This window comes from Neodiprion fabricii, chromosome 4 (genome assembly GCF_021155785.1).
Source record: "Neodiprion fabricii isolate iyNeoFabr1 chromosome 4, iyNeoFabr1.1, whole genome shotgun sequence".
In the NCBI taxonomy this organism is placed as follows: domain Eukaryota; kingdom Metazoa; phylum Arthropoda; class Insecta; order Hymenoptera; family Diprionidae; genus Neodiprion; species Neodiprion fabricii.
Window position 1 is genome coordinate 4866945 of NC_060242.1, and position 21395 is coordinate 4888339.

The following is a 21395-nucleotide window of genomic DNA, read 5'->3' on the forward strand; positions in this document are numbered from 1 at the left end:
CGCAAAATTACGTCGGAAACGTGCCACAATTAATTTATTCCAGCACTTTTGGAAATCGCGAAAATTTTCGCCAAAAATACAAAGGGGTCTTCCTTTTTTTTTGACCAAAAAGTTTTTCGTCTCAGAATTAATTTGTATGACTCTTTCCCGACCAATTGAACCCCAAGGAACTCAGAAAACGCAGCAAAAGGAGCGTGGGATCAACGGGAGAGAAGATACGAGGGAAAAAGCACCTGCTGAAAAATGTCGAAAATTAGGGTTTTCGTTTTTCGACTGTAACTTTCGATGCGTTGATCGCAGCGTATTGGGACTGCGCCCAATCGATTTCTCTCGCGAAATTACATCGAAATAGTGCCACAATTAATTTATTTCAGCACTTTTGAAAATCGCGAAAATTTTCGCCAAAAATACAAAGGGGTTAACCTTCCTTTTTTTTTGACCAAAAAATTTTTCGTCTCAGAATTGATTCGTATGACGCTTTCCCGACCAATTGGACCCCAAGGAACTCAGAAAACGCAGCAAAAGGAGCGTGGGATCAACATGAGAGAAAATACGAGGGAAAAAGCACCTGCTGAAAAATGTCGAAATTTCAGGTTTACGTTTTTCGGCTGTAACTTTCGATGCGTTGATCGCAGCGTACTGGGACTGTGCCCAATCGATTTCTCTCGCAAAATTACGTCGGATACGTGCCACAATTAATTTATTCCAGCACTTTTGGAAATCGCGAAAATTTTCGCCAAAAATACAAAGGGGTTATCCTTCCTTTTTTTTTGACCAAAAAATTTTTCGTCTCAGAATTGATTCGTATGACTCTTTCCCGACCAATTGGACCCCAAGGAACTCAGAAATCGCGGCAAATGGAGCGTGGGATCAACGGGAGAGAAGATACGAGGGAAAAAGCACCTGCTGAAAAATGTCGAAAATTAGGGTTTTCGTTTTTCGACTGTAACTTTCGATGCGTTAATCGCAGCGTATTGGGACTGCGCCCAATCGATTTCTCTCGCAAAATTACGTCGGAAAAGTGCCACAATTAATTTATTCCAGCACTTTTGGAAATCGCGAAAATTTTCGCCAAAAATACAAAGGGGTTAACCTTCTTTTTTTTTTGCCCAAAAAATTTTTCGTCTCAGAATTGATTCGTATGACTCTTTCCCGACCAATTGGACCACTAGGAACTCAGAAAACGCAGCAGAAGGAGCATGGGATCAACGGCAGAGAAGATAGGAGAAAAAAAGCACCTGCTGAAAAATGTCGAAAATTCAGGTTTACGTTTTTTGGCTGTAACTTTCGATGCGTTGATCGCTGCGTATTGGGACTGCGCCCAATCGATTTCTCTCGCAAAATTACGTCGGAAAAGTGCCACAATTAATTTATTCCAGCACTTTTGGAAATCGCGAAAATTTTCGCCAAAAATACAAAGGGGTTAACCTTCCTTTTTTTTTACCAAAAAATTTTTCGTCTTAGAATTGATTCGTATGACTCTTTCCCGACCAATTGGACCCCAAGGAACTCAGAAATCGCAGCAAAAGGAGCGTGGGATCAACGGGAGAGAAGATACGAGGGAAAAAGCACCTGCTGAAAAATGTCAAAAATTCAGGTTTACGTTTTTTGGCTGTAACTTTCGATGCGTTGATCGCAGCGTTCTGGGACTGCGCCCAATCGATTTCTCTCGCAAAATTACGTCGGAAACGTGCCACAATTCATTTATTCCAGCACTTTTGGAAATCGCGAAAATTTTCGCCAAAAATACAAAGGGGTTAACCTTCTTTTTTTTTTGCCCAAAAAATTTTTCGTCTCAGAATTGATTCGTATGACTCTTTCCCGACCAATTGGACCACTAGGAACTCAGAAAACGCAGCAGAAGGAGCATGGGATCAACGGCAGAGAAGATAGGAGAAAAAAAGCACCTGCTGAAAAATGTCGAAAATTCAGGTTTACGTTTTTTGGCTGTAACTTTCGATGCGTTGATCGCTGCGTATTGGGACTGCGCCCAATCGATTTCTCTCGCAAAATTACGTCGGAAAAGTGCCACAATTAATTTATTCCAGCACTTTTGGAAATCGCGAAAATTTTCGCCAAAAATACAAAGGGGTTAACCTTCCTTTTTTTTTACCAAAAAATTTTTCGTCTTAGAATTGATTCGTATGACTCTTTCCCGACCAATTGGACCCCAAGGAACTCAGAAATCGCAGCAAAAGGAGCGTGGGATCAACGGGAGAGAAGATACGAGGGAAAAAGCACCTGCTGAAAAATGTCAAAAATTCAGGTTTACGTTTTTTGGCTGTAACTTTCGATGCGTTGATCGCAGCGTTCTGGGACTGCGCCCAATCGATTTCTCTCGCAAAATTACGTCGGAAACGTGCCACAATTCATTTATTCCAGCACTTTTGGAAATCGCGAAAATTTTCGCCAAAAATACAAAGGGGTTAACCTTCCTTTTTTTTTGACCAAAAAATTTTTCGTCTCAGAATTGATTCGTATGACTCTTTCCCGACCAATTGGACCCCAAGGAACTCAGAAAACGCAGCAAAAGGAGCGTGGGATCAACGGGAGAGAAGATACGAGGGAAAAAGCACCTGCTGAAAAATGTCGAAAATTAGGGTTTTCGTTTTTCGACTGTAACTTTCGATGCGTTAATCGCAGCGTATTGGGACTGCGCCCAATCGATTTCACTCGCAAAATTACGTCGGAAAAGTGCCACAATTAATTTATTCCAGCACTTTTGGAAATCGCGAAAATTTTCGCCAAAAATACAAAGGGGTTAACCTTCTTTTTTTTTTGCCCAAAAAATTTTTCGTCTCAGAATTGATTCGTATGACTCTTTCCCGACCAATTGGACCACTAGGAACTCAGAAAACGCAGCAGAAGGAGCATGGGATCAACGGCAGAGAAGATAGAAGAAAAAAAGCACCTGCTGAAAAATGTCGAAAATTCAGGTTTACGTTTTTTGGCTGTAACTTTTGATGCGTTGATCGCTGCGTATTGGGACTGCGCCCAATCGATTTCTCTCGCAAAATTACGTCGGAAAAGTGCCACAATTAATTTATTCCAGCACTTTTGGCAATCGCGAAAATTTTCGCCAAAAATACAAAGGGGTTAACCTTCCTTTTTTTTTGACCAAAAAATTTTTCGTCTCAGAATTGATTCGTATGACTCTTTCCCGACCAATTGGACCCCAAGGAACTCAGAAAACGCAGCAAAAGGAGCGTGGGATCAACACGAGAGAAAATACGAGGGAAAACGCACCTGCTGAAAAATGTCGAAAATTCAGGTTTACGTTTTTTGGCTGTAACTTTCAATGCGTTGATCGCAGCGTACTGGGACTGCGCCCAATCGATTTCTCTCGCAAAATTACGTCAGAAACGTGCCACAATTAATTTATTCCAGCACTTTTGGAAATCGCGAAAATTTCCGCCAAAAATACAAAGGGGTTAACCTTCCTTTTTTTTTGACCAAAAAATTTTTCGTCTCAGAATTGATTCATATGACGCTTTCCCGACCAATTGGACCCCAAGGAACTCAGAAAACGCAGCAAAAGGAGCGTGGGATCAACATGAGAGAAAATACGAGGGAAAAAGCACCTGCTGAAAAATGTCGAAAATTCAGGTTTACGTTTTTTGGCTGTAACTTTCGATGCGTTGATCGCAGCGTATTGGGACTGCGCCCAATCGATTTCTCTCGCAAAATTACGTCGGAAAAGTGCCACAATTAATTTATTCCAGCACTTTTGGAAATCGCGAAAATTTTCGCCAAAAATACAAAGGGGTTAACCTTCCTTTTTTTTTGACCAAAAATTTTTCGTCTCAGAATTGATTCGTATGACTCTTTCCCGACCAATTGGACCCCAAGGAACTCAGAAAACGCAGCAAAAGGAGCGTGGGATCAACGGGAGAGAAGATACGAGGGAAAAAGCACCTGCTGAAAAATGTCGAAAATTAGGGTTTTCGTTTTTCGACTGTAACTTTCGATGCGTTGATCGCAGCGTATTGGGACTGCGCCCAATCGATTTCTCTCGCGAAATTACATCGAAATAGTGCCACAATTAATTTATTCCAGCACTTTTGGAAATCGCGAAAATTTTCGCCAAAAATACAAAGGGGTTAACCTTCCTTTTTTTTTGACCAAAAAATTTTTCGTCTCAGAATTGATTCGTATGACGCTTTCCCGACCAATTGGACCCCAAGGAACTCAGAAAACGCAGCAAAAGGAGCGTGGGATCAACATGAGAGAAAATACGAGGGAAAAAGCACCTGCTGAAAAATGTCGAAAATTCAGGTTTACGTTTTTTGGCTGTAACTTTCGATGCGTTGATCGCAGCGTATTGGGACTGCGCCCAATCGATTTCTCTCGCAAAATTACGTCGGAAAAGTGCCACAATTAATTTATTCTAGCACTTTTGGAAATCGCGAAAATTTTCGCCAAAAATACAAAGGGGTTAACCTTCTTTTTTTTTTGCCCAAAAAATTTTTCGTCTCAGAATTGATTCGTATGACGCTTTCCCGACCAATTGGACCCCAAGGAACTCAGAAATCGCAGCAAAAGGAGCGTGGGATCAACGGGAGAGAAGATACGAGGAAAAAAGCACCTGCTGAAAAATGTCGAAAATTAGGGTTTTCGTTTTTCGACTGTCACTATCGATGCGTTGATCGCAGCGTATTGGGACTGCGCCCAATCGATTTCTCTCGCGAAATTACGTCGAAATAGTGCCACAATTAATTTATTTCAGCACTTTTGAAAATCGCGAAAATTTTCGCCAAAAATACAAAGGGGTTAACCTTCCTTTTTTTTTGACCAAAAAATTTTTCGTCTCAGAATTGATTCGTATGACTCTTTCCCGACCAATTGGATCCCCAGGAACTCAGAAAACGCAGCAAAAGGAGCGTGGGATCAACATGAGAGAAGATACGAGGAAAAAAGCACCTGCTGAAAAATGTCGAAAATTCAGGTTTACGTTTTTTGGCTGTAACTTTCGATGCGTTGATCGCAGCGTATTGGGACTGCGCCCAATCGATTTCTCCCGCAAAATTACGTCGGAAAAGTGCCACAATTACTTTATTCCAGCACGTTTGGAAATCGCGAAAATTTTCGCCAAAAATACAAAGGGGTTAACCTTCCTTTTTTTTTGACCAAAAAGTTTTTCGTCTCAGAATTGATTCGTATGACTCTTTCCCGACCAATTGAACCCCAAGGAACTCAGAAAACGCAGCAAAAGGAGCGTGGGATCAACGGGAGAGAAGATACGAGGGAAAAAGCACCTGCTGAAAAATGTCGAAAATTCAGGTTTTCGTTTTTTGGCTGTAACTTTCGATGCGTTGATCGCAGAGTATTGGGACTGCGCCCAATCGATTTCTCTCGCAAAATTACGTCGGAAAAGTGCCACAATTAATTTATTCCAGCACTTTTGGAAATCGCGAAAATTTTCGCCAAAAATACAAAGGGGTTAACCTTCCTTTTTTTTTGACCCAAAAATTTTTCGTCTCAGAATTGATTCGTATGACTCTTTCCCGAACATTTGGATCCCCAGGAACTCAGAAAACGCGGCAAATGGAGCGTGGGATCAACGGGAGAGAAGATACGAGGGAAAAAGCACCTGCTGAAAAATGTCGAAAATTAGGGTTTTCGTTTTTCGACTGTAACTTTCGATGCGTTAATCGCAGCGTATTGGGACTGCGCCCAATCGATTTCTCTCGCAAAATTACGTCGGAATAGTGCCCTAATTTATTTATTCCAGCACTTTTGAAAATCGCGAAAATTTCCGCCAAAAATGCAAAGGGGTTAGCCCTACTTTTCTTTTATTTTTCGACAAAAAATTTTTGGTCTCAGATTCGATTTGTACGACCCTTTTCTGACTAATTGGAGCGCCAGGAATTCAGAAAACGCAGCGAAAAGAGCGTGGGATCAACAGCAGAGCAATTACGATGGAAAAAGCACCAGCTGAAAAATGTCGAAAACTCAGGTTCTCGTTTTTCGGCTGTAATTCTTGATACGTAGCGTATTCGGAAAGTGCGCAATTAAATTTTCAGTCAACAATATATATCCACTTCTCATATGTATCACTTCTAGCATTTTTATGTATCAAACTAAGCGTTTAGTTCCCTAAATTAATAGGAATATTTTTGAATTGGAAACGAAGAAATCCATGAGCCTACAGTGTTACTAAATTACGTTATCGATATTTTTATACGAATAAAGAGATCAATTTCATATTTTCATTTTATTCTTTACAAGCTTTCATTATTTCGGAAAACAAATATTTACAGAAGAAGTTTGTGCAGGCAGCAGAATATTAAAAATACGAGTATACAATACACTTTTAAAGTAAACATCAATGTATTAATTCTGAACAATCTTAACTCCGTGTTTTGAATAACGATTATTTAGCTACCTATGGAAGACAAAGCCTATTTTAGTTGTTTGCTAGGCAGTTGGTATAAACTAGTTATTTATTGATTCTCAAAACACGAAATCAGGAACAGTTTCCAATAATCACATTTGCTCCAGGAACGAATGGAATACGAATATACCATAGATTGATTTAAAAATGGCACAATGCCGATTCAACTTTTCGAATATACGAGAATGCAGATACAATTAATTCAGAACTGATTTGTACAATATAAAGTGCGATTGTTTAATTTCAGTGACTGGATGAATAATGACTAATGGTAGACGTGAGATGGATTTAAAAGTCAAACACAGCTGGGCATGAAGCTTGTCAACAATAAATTAAAGTGACCAAGAACATATACTAAGTTAAGCTACTTCGAATACAGCGAAAACTTAAATGTTGTTGTAAAATCTTGAATATAATGATCGTACACAGTTCTTATAATCACTGTGATTAGGGCAAACAGAAGATATACGCACACTTGTATATTTACGTATGTAACAACCACGACTTCTTACGAATGATATCTCAGTTAGTGGCAATGAGTTAATATTCACAAAAACTTTGTTAATTGATACATAGCCTATGATATTTATTGAATTTAATTCTTCACTCGATCATAATGTGCCTGCTCTATGTATCGCATGCATATAAAGGTTCCGTTTCGTTAGGATACTTTTTGCAATAGGTAAACGGACATTTGTAGATGCCTTAATTTGATGAAATATTATTTAAACATATAATATCACGTAGACTAATTAATAAATCAGTGCGTAACATTCCTGCTCAATTAACAAGGTCCTATTGTAGATATCTCAACATTTTACAAATTAGTAATCTCTATATAACAACAGTCTGTTTAATTATATGTTAAGTTAGTTCGTACGGTTTAAAAGTAATAAACCATTATCCACAGTTGTGCAGCTCGTCCACAAAAATTTTTAGCATATACTTTATACTTTGATATGGTTGATTTCAAATTTCGTTGTCCTTTCGATGCTGCAATACGGCCTTCCATATCCTCAACTCGATACCTCCCCTGTTTGAACAGTAATATTAACAACACAGTCAAATAAAGATTACAGCGTTTTTTAACTTACCTCAAGTTCAGCCTGCGAAGATCTTCTCGACTAACGTGGAAAAGAATATCTTCCAACGTGTATTCTTCATATAGAAACTGTAAAACCATTCATTTTTACCAATGACATTAAGCGTAAAGAAAATTGGATTGACATCGCTTGAACAAATCAATTGACATATCAATCAATTGCCAATGAACAATGGAATCATCTTTCTCAACTACGTAACTAAATGAAATTATCAGTTTATTCTACATGTTTCACACGATGCTGAGAATAATAAAACTATTATCCAATTATCTAACGCATATTCAACAAAACTTCATCCCAATTACGCAGTACTTTTGAACATACCCTGTCTATAGAAGACGCATCTACACCTAGACCTTGTAACCATTCCGTAAGCCTGGTATCAGCTGGAGTAGCATTATGGTCAGTGACACTGATTTGGGGTAAAAATCCTGGAATAGGAGACACAGGCTCTCCACCAGAAATCGTCGAATTATATCTGTGAAATGGATAATAATTTTTGTATTTGTTACCTATATAGATTATAGACTGCCAAAGTTTGCAAACAAATAAATTTTTACGTGCCTGTCGAAATCATGCCTCAAAAATCCAGTAACACTCACCCCGATTCTTGCCTTATAGTTCTCCTATTAATCGATTCGCACAGCTGTGATAGAGCTCCCATCTGAATTTTTTGATCTCCTATTACCTGCTGCAACATAGCTTGATAAACTTTCTGACTTTCCAAGAGTTCTTGAAGAAGTTTCATGTTTTCAGTCTTTAAAGCTCCCATTTGATCCTGATATTCTCGCCAATATTTATTGTCCACAGAATCACTAGATTTGTGTGATTTCACAGAGTTGACTGTTGACACACCGGACGTCGATCCTTCTTCCGGACCGTCAGTACCTGATTGACCTCGATCATGGCCAAGCAGATTGGCGCCAAGCTCTAAAGGCGGTGGAATAAAACAAAGTTAAAAATTTTATCATGTGTTAAAAATAATTGTAACTATAATTAGAATAACTACCACAATTGGAACAACTACCACAAGAACAAAAATAACTACGAAATGTATCGATTAATACCTGATTTACATTTTTCTTTCATAGCAATTTATTTTCTACGTCTGTATTTCATTAGATTATAGTATAAGACAAACTTAATACAGTATCATAAGGCTGCTGCCTGAGGAGTGAGATTATGTGGAGATCAATCTGGTAATTACGATGAATTTCACAACCGATATTTTTAGAGTTGACATGTTAATATACCACTACGCAGCACACGTTACGCTTATGTATAGTCACATATAGGTATACTCTTGTAGATGCTTTCAGCTAATCTACGCTCAACTACACTTGCTAAATATTATGACGTTTACAAAAAATGTGATAAAAATAAAGCGGTGTGTGATCTCGACTGTATCAAGGTAATAAATTATAAATATTTCGAATCTTTTTATCAATCAACTATTGATCGTATCACATGATTCGAAGAATAGGGTTAAACCAACTTTTCTTGTCATGAGGTGTATACCTGAATTAAAGTACAAATGAAATTTACCTGGAGATAATACAGTAATAGCAGCTTGAACAGCATTCCTGACTAGATTATCCAAAGCAAACATCCAATGTGGCTTTATGCTGTGCAGCCTCAAAACCTCGTTTACAGCTGTTTGAAATAGGTATATTGCCGAATACAGTTGATTTATCGCAGTTGAATCAAAGTCTAATTCTTCCTTTAGTGTCCGAATTGTGGTCATGAGCACATCTTGGTTCGGTTCAGAGATATAATCTTTCAGACCACGCATCAGGAGTTCCAAATGATTCTGGAACAAAGTTGCCCAAATCATCTCAGCGTTCCGATTTTCTGTCTTTCGCCACTATAATTTATTTCAATTAAATAAATCTAACTTACCATGTGCAGAACAGCTTGGCCAACATCTTGATGTATACTCCTCAGCCATACTTGACATATTTTAGCTTCATCCTGACTCAATACTCTAGTGAGTGTCATTCGACGTTGACTATCTTTCTTCAATAAATAAAAGCCCTCCTGTTCCTCGCCAACTTTATTACCTGGCTGACCTGAAAAATGAACAAATTATACGAATTTAATAAACGTTCTAAATGGCAGACATTGTATTTGCCTAATAACATATATATATATATATACATATATACATATGTCAATTCCAGATCATGATTCATTCAAATGCTTACACTTACCAGACAATTCTACTTCGGGTGACAATAAACCACCAGAAGAACTTCTCCTAGTCATTGTAGGTCCTGATGTGTCTGATTCGCTAGCCTCTATTGATGGTGTGCTTCCGATCGTGCTGATGTTTGAACATAAAAAAAGTCATTTTTAATTTCGCAACTATGTATATGGATATGTGGTCAGTTTATTTATTTTTATTTATGATAACAAATAACTGCAAACCTTTTTCCAAAACTTTGAGCAGACTTGACACATTTATGTTTAATATTGCATTATGAGTAATAAATGATAGGATGAAAGCAATATATTTATTGAATTAATAAAAGCACATATAGCTACATATAATGCAAAAGAATTATTATGTAGCTTATATAATTTTTTTCTTAATTGCAAAAACAAATTATTACATGTTAATTGTTATTTGTAATTGCAAATATCCTAATTACATCGTAATTGTGTTACACTTTAATTTCACAGTGTATATAAAAACCAGAAAATCTAACTGATAAATATGAAAAGTTAGTAATTGATCTGTTTACATTCAGAAATTGATTTTTCTTTCGATACACCATATTAGGATTAATTTTCTTGTAGATGTTTCATTGACATCAATCGATATCGAAACATGTATATATTTCTGCAGTAAACTGGTTCGGAATAAATTGTTTGCTAATTTTAACATATCAACTAAAAATAAAAGTTCGATATAACAACGAAATTTCTATTGTCTTGAAAAAGAATTTAACGATTGGGATAATGGTTAATGATGCTGAAAGTTTTTTCTTTGCCTCGTGTTCTGTTTTTACATAAATTTATCAGTCATTTTGATCTGAATACCGTACCTGTTGAAACAAAGGGCAGTAGGCATGCTGATGGGAGAGAGAAGATGAGCTGGACTGCGTTCCCTCAATGGGCTTGATTTTGTCAGCCCTCCGCTACAGATCATACTTAAGATTGTTATAAATTCTAATACAAACGCAATAACTTTTTTTCAGTATGATAAACTCTGTTACTTGAAATAATATAATAACTAATAAAACAATAAAATAAATTTGATAGAATAAAAGTAACTCGTCAAGATATCCTCTATGATATCAGTTTCTATAATAAAATTATACATTACGGTAGGTTTTAATTATTCAAGATATGGTATTTTATTCAGCAAAAATTTTTTTGATAAGATCTTATAACAGACATGGTTGTGATGCAAATGTTATAAAATTCAAATAAAATAAGTACCATCTGTATCTAAACCTCCAATTTTCGTTATCCACGGTGGGATAAAATCTCATAATCATCTTCATTTTTATTTGATTCGTGTTCATTTCACAATAACACATATTTGGACTCAAATGCGTTAATTTGCAAGTGACACAGCAATAATACTAATAAAGTACTATCCTCAAGTAAATGAAAAGATACCGAGAGACGTTATTTGCACGATTGTGATAGTTTCGACGCCTGGCAACGGACTACTACGGGTCCAGTATGTCAAGGAGTGCAGATCTAATCTACATGCTGACTCTCTTCCTGCCACACACATCCTGATATAGATTGCAGATATGTATGTATATACTTATATATATATATACATATATGTATATATCAGTTAAAGATTTTTTTATCACTAACCGTAAAAGGAGACTGTTCATTTACAAAAGAATATATTCTTGGCTTCATAATATTTATCACACAAAGGCTGACCACCATGTAGTTACCACAATTTTACCTTATAGAGGTTTGAAGATTCTCGATTTGTAAATATTGTACGTGCATTTTCTTTAAATTTCTTTTATCTTCTTCAGATCAACGCTGCATCGAATTTCAATCGCAAATTTTTTTTTTTTTCTTTTTATACGAATTAAATGAATTTATATTAGGAGGAAAAAAAATTGTTAGCTAGTATCGCATTGATTTTATGTCTATTAATGTGGTCAACGCACACAAAACTGGACATAAGTTTCCTGCAAGCCTTAAGCACCATTCGAAGACAAAACAACACAATTAAGACAAAACGATAAAAATATATTCATAAGATAATGAATAGCGATTAGCTGTTAGCAGCTGTGAACAGTGTAATAATTATAGAAAAATTCAAAAAAACTTACGTATCATCAGAATGAGAAGACTGGATTGGCGGTGTTGTAACGATGTGGTTATTGTTTGTCTTGTCAAATTTAGCCAGTCGCTCAAGCCTTTCCGCTGGCACCGATATACTTCTGCTGAAATCTGGTGGTGCAGGTAATCTCGTACTCTTCTTTTTTCTAAAATGAAAAGATGAGACCATGTTGAATTGGCTAAATAAGACCTCTTTTACTGTAGAATCAATTTTTAGTTTCAGTTTATGATTACACATGCTCCATTACAGTTCTCATCTTCACAGGTGGAGAGGTCTGCTAATTGGGATTGCCGAAACTCCTAGTTTACAATAACAAACTTACTCTGTAAGAAAAGGATCGTCTAATAGTTTAGCAGCTGTCGCCCTGGTGTCGGGATTTGGCTCGAAACACCGTAAAATGAAGCTCTTTGCTCTTTCCGATAATTCCGAGGGTATTTCAGGGTGTATTTTATAAAATCCCACCTTTGAAGAAAATTCCATACAAAAAAATATAATGTTATGCTGTTTACTGTTCGAGGATTAAAACAGAGTTCACATTTACCTTGAAAACAGCAGCCTGTGGTGAACCCAACTCTATAAAAGGAGGTTTTCCTGTAGCCATTTCAACAATTGTACAACCCAATGACCAAATATCAGCCTACAAATGAACACAATCATTATATAATTAATAAACAAAATTACTTTTTAACTAAGCATGTAGAAACGGAAGGACTAGTTCTGAATATAAAAATTACAATTTCTTGATGTAAAGCTATTGAGCGAATAAAATTATTCAGAATACAGCAATAATGATACGTTTCTTTAGCAACTCTTCCACAGCACTGTGTAAACTGTTCTCACAACTGGTTATCTACAGAATGCAATGCTTTGTAATAAGACCATTTTGAATGAGTCAGCCAGAAAATATTTGCAACGTAACAAGAATATTACAGTCTGTGAAGTAACGCGATACGCTATTAAGAACGATGCAAAATGCTATTTTATTATAATAAAAACTTGAGAGAAAACTTACAGGAGCTCCGTAACCACGTTGCCCTTTGTCTATGACTTCTGGTGCCATGTATTGTAATGTTCCAGTGAATGTTTCGGTACTTGGACAAAGACCAGCGAGTCGCTTCGATGTACCAAAGTCAGAAATTTTAACCACTCCACTATACGTGTTAACCAATACATTATCACCTGTATTATTAAATAGTGTGAGTGTCAAGATATTCGTTTTTTTCGACTTAACAGAATACCATAAAACATTGGAGTACGTAATAAGTTTGTACATATATAGTGTCAATACTTAAATACCTTTAATATCACGATGAACAATTTTCTGATCGTGCAGGTACTTAAGTCCTTCTAAAATCTGTTTTGTATAAAAAGATATGGTTGATTCATTTTCCTTTAACGGGCCCCATTTCGATCGAAGCAGCGCCGATAAGCTACCTGGAATCCAAGAAATCTAAAATGAGGAAAAATAAATTTCGAAAAAACTAATGGAGCAATCATTTGTCAAAGCTTACCTCCAGGAACTTGCTCCATGAAAATTTTGAAGAAACCATCCTCACTCACAGATCCCAAGTACTGAACGATGTTTCGGTGTCTGAGTTGACTGTGCAATTTGATTTCTTCGTGCAAAGGTTGTACGTCCCCAAGGTTTCTTTCTGGTATCTCTTTCACCGCTATTCTCACTTGTGTGTTTAAATCACGAGCTGCGTATACAACACCATACGTACCTTTCCCAAGGATCGTACGTTTGTTTTGATCATCTAATTCGTATTCAAACTGAAAATTTCGTAAACCGAAATTGTGTTTTATTTCTTGAAAATCCCAAATCAATCATAATTTAAGTAAAATTCCAAGTGTGGAATTATATAACATAAACAAAACAAACCTTCATCTGGTCATTAGTTAAGTAAGCATCCAGATCTGTGACCATGCCTTCCTGGTCTCTCGTCATTTCCAAGATTAAATCGTAAAATCGTTGTCTACATTGGATGGATGGTAGATACATTTGAAAGTCATCAGAATTCTGATGTACATATAAGAATAGACAGCGTTCGTCTCGTTTATACAAACTGACACTGCGAATCATGTTTGCGGTGAATAGCCACTCATGTACTTGTTTACAGTTGTCTTTCAATTTATCTAAGCACAAGTTCCATATTTGTATCGATTTTTCTTCTGCGCCAAGATTTATATTTACGTAACTTGGCATTAGAATTTTTGTCGGTTCCAGCACCAGTAACTGTACAAAAATATTTCATTAGATGCATGTTCATTCGTTTGTAATACAACGATTGGTTCCTAAAATATTACGGTAAGAAATGTATAAAATATATTCAGAACTGTTAGTGAACTCACGGGGAAACGTATACTGTCCCCAACTTCAGATTTTGTCGCTTCGTCGAAGTATTCAATCCAGAATCCAAAAACTTGCTCTTCAGGCGAAGCCTCAACTTCCAAGTTCTTTTTTCGAAACCTGTCTATAAGCGATATGTTGCCTATGGTTGACTTCAAGTACCTAATATCGAAAATAAGTATATTTATACAACGTCTAATTGGTGCTATATTATATGACTTGTAAGCGGAAAATCACAATGCAAACATACCAATTGGGTGGTTTTAATTTGAACATACATTCAGCTGCTTGTATAGCCTTGGAATAATCCTCAGCAAGTACACTGATTTCGAAAAACGTTGCAACATCCCAGTAGTCTTTCAGGCTGGACAAGCTTCCCTTTTTACCAATCAAGTTATTCAACACCATTCCAATGTGCTGTAACTCTTCACTTTTGGAAAATTCATTTCCAGCTATTACCAAAAGAGTAGCCAGATTAATACCAGCGTATTCATTTGGTTGTACCTTGAACGTAATTCAAAATATTTCAAAATTAATATTATGCATGCTAGGAATATGTGTGTATCATTATTACTGTACAATGAAGTTTACAATCAATTACCACTATAATAATGAATTGTTTTTACAAAGAAATAATAAAGTTATTGATCCTTACCTCGAATCCTTTTCTATACCAGCGGATTGCATTTTTCAGACTTTCTTCATCCATGTGTCTGCTTTCGACAAACTTGTCTTTGTAAATTCTTCCACAAAGGCACACCATGTCTGGTACATGATTCTCTTTTTTTTCTAATGCTTTTTCGATAACTTTCAATGCTTTTTCCCTGTCCCCTTCCTTATTTCTTCTATTAAGAGCAAAGGCGTATAAAAAACGTATGGTTGGAGTATTTATAGAATTTTTATGAGTGGGTACTGTCCGCAAATCATCAACAAGCTGCACCATTGCGTCATAATCCTGAAACAATGAGTAATCGTAAAGTATGATAAATGTTGCTAAATTAGTACGGTTTGGTGATATACAGATCAAAGAAATAACGAACAATTTTGAAAACGGCATACCTGTATTTCTCTGTAAGAAATTAAGACATTGAGCACGACTTCGCCCGATAAAACATTCGGATCATCCAGACGTTTTCTCATGTTATTTAAAACCCTGGAAAGCTCAGCTCCCGAATACGTTTCACGCGCATTGCGCAAATCTGCCAAAAACTTTTCCTTCATATGGGCTCTGGAAATATTGAATGGTTGATACAAGATAGTAGTTGAGAGTTTTGATACAATTATAATTGTCTATAGGTATAACATGCTATTGTTCAATCAATAAGTTGTTTTTTAACCGAATTAAGTTTATAAAACTCAATAGCTACTGTAATGCAAGTATCATCGAAATGAGGTGACAAAAAATGAAAAAACGAAACAGTAAGAAACCAACACTACAGATTCAAATTAAAACAGTGTATTGTGGAATTTCTTCATACTCAACTGTCTCCAATAAACGATGAACACCTACTGCAATAGATAGTTGCAGAAATTCATTGCATTGGTATAGATAAGATAAAGGAAAATAGGATCATTTCGTTTACTTTGCTACGATATCATGTTATAAACATTAAAACTAACAAGGTCAAGCAGACAATACAAAACTTTTCCTGGTTACTTGATACGTAGAGAGAAAAAAAATGTACTTCTTAACATTACAACTAACAGTAAAATATCTACAATTTTACCTGTTAACTGCTCATTACAGTCGACCTGCGTGGCAGTGGAACGAACATCAGAAAAGAATTGTGAAATTTACAAGATTTGCAACTGATTGAAAGCTCTATTTATACGAAATGATTTGAAATTAAATCAAGGGTTTTTCTTCTCAGCTCATACTCACTTTGATTGTACTTCAACATCCTGAAAGAGTCTCTTCAGTTTAAGCATTAAATGTTGTTTTGGGTCTATCACCTCTTCGCCGGTCACCCTGCTTGCTGCTGGGCTAGTAGCCACACAGGAACCACATTCCACTACCCGATAAGTTACAAAGGTATAGCTGCCACAGGACAACTGAAAATAGAAAATAGTGTCATGCATGAAAAATCATTATACAGAAGTGAGAATAATTCAGGCCTATAGGATTAATTAGTCGTTCAATTTTGTAGCTGTTGTTAATTTATCGCGTCTTATCATTAGGCTTATCAACAGTCATTACAATTATTGATCAAATTTAGTTACTTGTATCCTCTACGATTGTAAATAAGAATTGAATAATTGAAAAGGAAATCAAAGCTTGTGAATAGCTAGACACAGTAAGCCAGTTGCATCGCTGAGGTGACTATTAATAACACCCTTTAATTGAGACCATTACTCGTGAGTCTATATCAGTCATAATGAGTAGCCAAGGTCTGTGTATACATTATTTCTAACACCACTTCCTACGCACGACATATAAAAAGAAAATAAGAACAACGTATTCCGTTTATTATCACAATTATTACTTTTATTCCACAAGAATTGTACAGTTAATAGCTGCATTTACTTCATCATATAACATTCCAGAAAATGGTAACAGCAAGAGATAAATACTAAGAATTAATATGCCAAGATTATTATTGTCACATAGCTTAGGTTTCTGGAATTTTTTGAACCGATTGAGAACTCACGTTTGAACATTACAGAAAGTACCTAATCCTATGTGTTTCAAAAAGTACATTTAACGACTTAGTAGTAATTACCTACCTTTAACCTGATTGTGGCTTCGGTATCCATGTCGTTGTGCAACAGAATGTTTTCTTTCATCCCAAAACTTTCTCTCACACCTAAGTGATAAAATAACGCCGATTGTTGCAGCTGAATGCTTAGGTCCACAACAACCACATCTGCGTTGTAGAAGGTATCCAAAACATTGGCTTCGCCAAAATCAAGTTTTTCGAACTGTCAAAGAGGAAAATTGTAAACATTAATTAGCATCAGAAATTTTTCCTTTCGTTTGCCATACTTATTGGAAAAAAAAACACCTATCAGTTTAAAAATGAAAAGTTGAATCTATCCATACTCGATTACCTGTATGTGATGCATGTTGGCGTTGACTAAACTACACGCTTGTCTAACTTCTTCTAAGGCTTTTTTGCGGTGTGAGAGGTACTGCGGTTGTTGTAAATCTAAAACACAAGCGACGTCCATTCTGGGTCTTCCAGGTATTGTTGTGTGGCCAGATACGTCACTGTGTGTGCCGACACTGTCTGTGCTCAACATAGCATCAACAACGCCGTATTGCCCCACCATACCTACAAAGGTGAAAAAAAAAATGTCACAAAAATTAATGATCAGCAGCTCCCTTGCATAAGCGAATCCAAAACAAAAATGGGATAGAAAAAATATAATATTAATTATGCGAGTACAGCGATATTATCGATAAATAATAATTGTTTTCTTACTAAATTGCAAGCTCCCTGTAAATATAGAATAAGTTGTGTGAGTAACACGAATTGTATGTGCTGGGTTACTTAGAAGCGTACTAACACTGAAACTGATATAAATCACGAGGCTGGAGTTAGTAACGTTAATGTATCGAAACGTTGAAACAGAAAATTAATATTTTGCTGCATTAACAGTTTACTAAATATCAAATGATCCTGAAGCTGGAAAATAAGGACTTTTACCAAAGTTGCATCATTACAATAACGTTACAAACTGCAGCCTGATATAATTCATCCTGAGAATTTTTCGTCATTGATGTAATGAGTCTATTCATGCGGTTTATTACTTTCTTTCATGTAATCGTTTCCTTAGGTTGTTCGTGGTATGAGGCTTGTGGTATCGCACAATTTACAAGTTTAGATTCTTTTTTCTGCTACCCACACCCACAATACAACGTTCCTCATTATTATTATTACCAGCTTAAGCTTTATCATTAACATTTATCTCGACATGAAAACACTTTCCGTGTAGAATATAATTATGCTGGATGGGTGATACGAATATCTTAGTTAAAATTATGCTATGTGCCCCTCGCGACATTAGGATAATGTGAAAACAGAAAAGATAAGGTCTGGCGAACCCTATCTGCCTACGATGTTGAACTTAGAACACTACTGTGATGATTCACATTTCGGCAAAAAAGCATTATTTCGCAATTTTAGATATGACTGACACTGTATGCAATAAATTAGAATAAGGAAAAAGATATTTCTCGTTTTTTTTTCCCAAATTAAATAAAATCTCAATTTACCTAAGAATATACATAAACTGTTACTAAATTACATAATTTCGATAATGAATAATAGAAAAGCTGGAAAGACAATTAAGAATAAGTGAATCTTCTTTTTATGAACACATGATTGTTAACTAGCAAATTCAGTATATCTTAGGAACAAAAATGAAATAAAGTTCCAGTCTTTCTGAAGCTAATTTTATCAATTTATTCATCATAAGGAAGTGATGAAATTTTGTGAACACGAGTAAAATACAATATTACAGCTAAATCGCTCGATTAGTTTCAGTTTTCAAGTTAATCGTCGGTTTGACAACAATGATTGGTTATCTATATTGTACAATAGAGCCTATTTTTGACGTAGGACAAACAATTAACTTAAAACCTATTAATATCCATCCATTTTCGGGGAAATGATAATACGTCAATTTCTGTGTAAAACTATTATCGTTGGCTGATAAAAAGTGAAGTAAATTGAGCTTCAGAAGATCACAACCTATATTTAAATAACTGATATTATTTATTACTCCAAGAATGTCAGGTTTACCAAAGAAACTGGCTGTGGCGTGAACTGAATCTGTATTTTATGCAACTGACAGTAAATTCTCTTGACAGACAAAAGAAACAATTACGTTGTAAAGGGAAAAGAAATTAATGATCACGTTGTAGGTAATATAATATAATTTTGTGAGTGATATTGATCGTATTACTTACTTCTGACTTTTATGAGAAAAAATGTGTTTCTATAAAGCGTGGGCAAAAACGTTTCCCGATAGAATTGTTTTTTCAATAATTATACACCGCTATGTAACCCACTGTATAGTAGACGGTGACGGATGCATAATTGGTTAGTAACAAATGCATACGCGTTAATGTCAATTTAGTCTGCAACGAAACATAACTGTAGAATAATAGGTATGTAATAAAAAAAATTTGGAGAATTTTTCGCCTCCTTGTATCGCCGATACAATTTTTAGTCTCACGCTACTTAGGATGTATAGGTTCCTAAATACTGTATGTATACACACACGTATCGATGAATGTAAAACAGAATATGAGAATCCTCGGTTTATGTTAAAAAAATAAAATTGCACGGAAGTATATGATGCAAATGAGAGAAATTGATATCAATTCCACGTTATTGGTCAACGATTGCTACATGTGGAAATAATATAAGATATGTATATGTGTGTGTGTGTATATATATATATATATAGGTATATGTATATAAAAATACAACGTAACAATGAGGGTATAAATATCGTCGGACTTACCAGGAATTTCAATAACGTCTCCACAGGTTGATGGCATTTTACACAGTGTCAGTTTTCCTCAATAAAGATTATTGGCACACTTCGCGTACTCGTGGTGTGACAATTCCGTTAACAAAACTGTAACACGGAACGACATGAAAGAATAATGAGATACGGTAGTACAGTGACCATTATGTAAAACTTTGATCAAACATATTATCGCCGTCCCTCTTCGAAACAGACTGTTTAAACAACTGCTGTACGAGGCGTCGATTAGGGTAGAATGAAGAATGTAACTAAATTGGTAGCAATTATAAAGTTGTTATCGTCTAACAGTTGACAGAGATAAATAATATCCCCGACGAGGAACACGTAGCAACTAATACTGGCAATAATTTTATCACGGTTCGTAGAATAACTGAACGAGGGTTAGTATATTTTAGAAACACAATTTTTTGATCAACCAATTTTTTGTGCTGGGTATGTATGTTACATACAATATTTTCTTTCACTTCACTTCGTCTCATTCTAGCCTCGTACTACGCGTTTTAAACATCGGCCACACGCGCCTTTATACACAAAAGTTAGTCGCACCACGTTTAATAACGTAAAACGATACGATGATCAATTGAATTCAATTAAATACCATTTACGGTGCACGGGACAGAAATCACCGACCATTTCTCTCAGAAGCAGACTCGACTGCTGTTGTGCTGCTGCTCGAGAGCGGCTCTCCGTGAGTCCGGATCACGCACTATCTTCGGGTTGTTGGTGTCGGTGCGGTCAACTACGTAGTGCACTTCGATACTTATCGCTAGCGCTATGTTCAGACTTACCCAGCTCCGTCGGTAAGGCAGGTACCTCTCAAACTGAGCACGCGCAGGAAAACCCCAGGAGACGACATCTCGTCGCTAAAATAGATGCATTCGACTCGTTGGCTGGATCGTCTTCTCCAGACAACGTTCAACTCCGGTAGAATAGTAGTAATAGATTTTTATTACTTATTGAATTGTAACTTTTATCTATTCGAAACATACATGTATTTCTGTAGATTTCAATACATGCACTTATTGTCAGGTATATTATTATTATAGATTGTACTCTACGTTTGTATTTTCAGTGAAATCTTGATTGCAAAAGATATTAAATAAAAATCCAATTGGGAAAACATTGAATCACTCCTCACAGTAATCATTGGTGCAAGTACGATGTAAATTAGGAATTTGACAGCGAATGGGATAATATTTGCAATGAAAACGAAAAAGAGATTACATTGCGTGTTAGAAAAAAAATTATCATTCTACATAATGTTATCATTAATTAATTGCTATGTAAATTTGTAAATAGTGTGTACAGTAATGTTCATTAATAAGTAGGTTCCGAGTGACTCACTATTTTTATGGAGTCAAAACTGAAACGATTTTTCCTTGTATAGAAATTTTATGAATCTCTATTATCAATGTACGAATCATTTGTTTCTCCCATGGAGATTACACAAAGCTAGTGGAGGGCGTATAAGGTGGCAGTGACAACTTTCTAAGAATCACATTTGAAGATCATCAATTAGTCGATCTTGATCATCCCTGCAACCAATGACACATCAGTACAAGAAAATAAACCTAATGTGAACAATTACTGTGACAAGTTTTGACATGATAAGACATGGTTTCTCCTGTCACTTGCATATCGTCGTTGGCAGATAAAATTTGATTAGAAATGAAACTCGTTCCAGATTTGATTCCAAAAAAATAGTATGCCACTGGGAACTTATTA

The 21395-nt window shown here is 35.9% G+C and overlaps 1 protein-coding gene across 5 annotated transcripts; it reads right to left on the reverse strand.

Moving 5' to 3' along the window:
• Positions 1 to 6195: 6195 nt before the first annotated feature.
• On the reverse strand, positions 6196 to 20424 carry LOC124179829 (mitogen-activated protein kinase kinase kinase 15). Of its 5 annotated transcripts, none has more exons than XM_046564606.1 (24): positions 20269 to 20423; positions 19644 to 19760; positions 17220 to 17443; positions 16896 to 17090; positions 16054 to 16223; positions 15231 to 15399; positions 14827 to 15126; positions 14422 to 14675; positions 14174 to 14333; positions 13704 to 14057; positions 13333 to 13594; positions 13118 to 13255; positions 12834 to 13000; positions 12363 to 12458; positions 12144 to 12283; positions 11811 to 11966; positions 10545 to 10637; positions 9708 to 9820; positions 9397 to 9566; positions 9043 to 9307; positions 8100 to 8427; positions 7822 to 7975; positions 7489 to 7565; positions 6196 to 7427 (listed from the first exon to the last, which is right to left on the reverse strand). In XM_046564606.1, exons 2-24 carry the CDS (start codon positions 19678 to 19680, stop codon positions 7364 to 7366), a joined length of 4086 nt encoding a protein of 1361 aa, XP_046420562.1. In that variant the 5' UTR covers positions 19681 to 19760; positions 20269 to 20423; the 3' UTR covers positions 6196 to 7363. The 5 variants fall into 5 exon arrangements, with proteins under 5 accessions (XP_046420562.1, XP_046420563.1, XP_046420564.1 ...); XM_046564607.1 differs by having other exon boundaries at positions 20120 to 20405; XM_046564608.1 differs by lacking the exon at positions 20269 to 20423 and adding an exon at positions 20087 to 20105.
• Between the last annotated feature and the right edge of the window lie 971 nt (positions 20425 to 21395).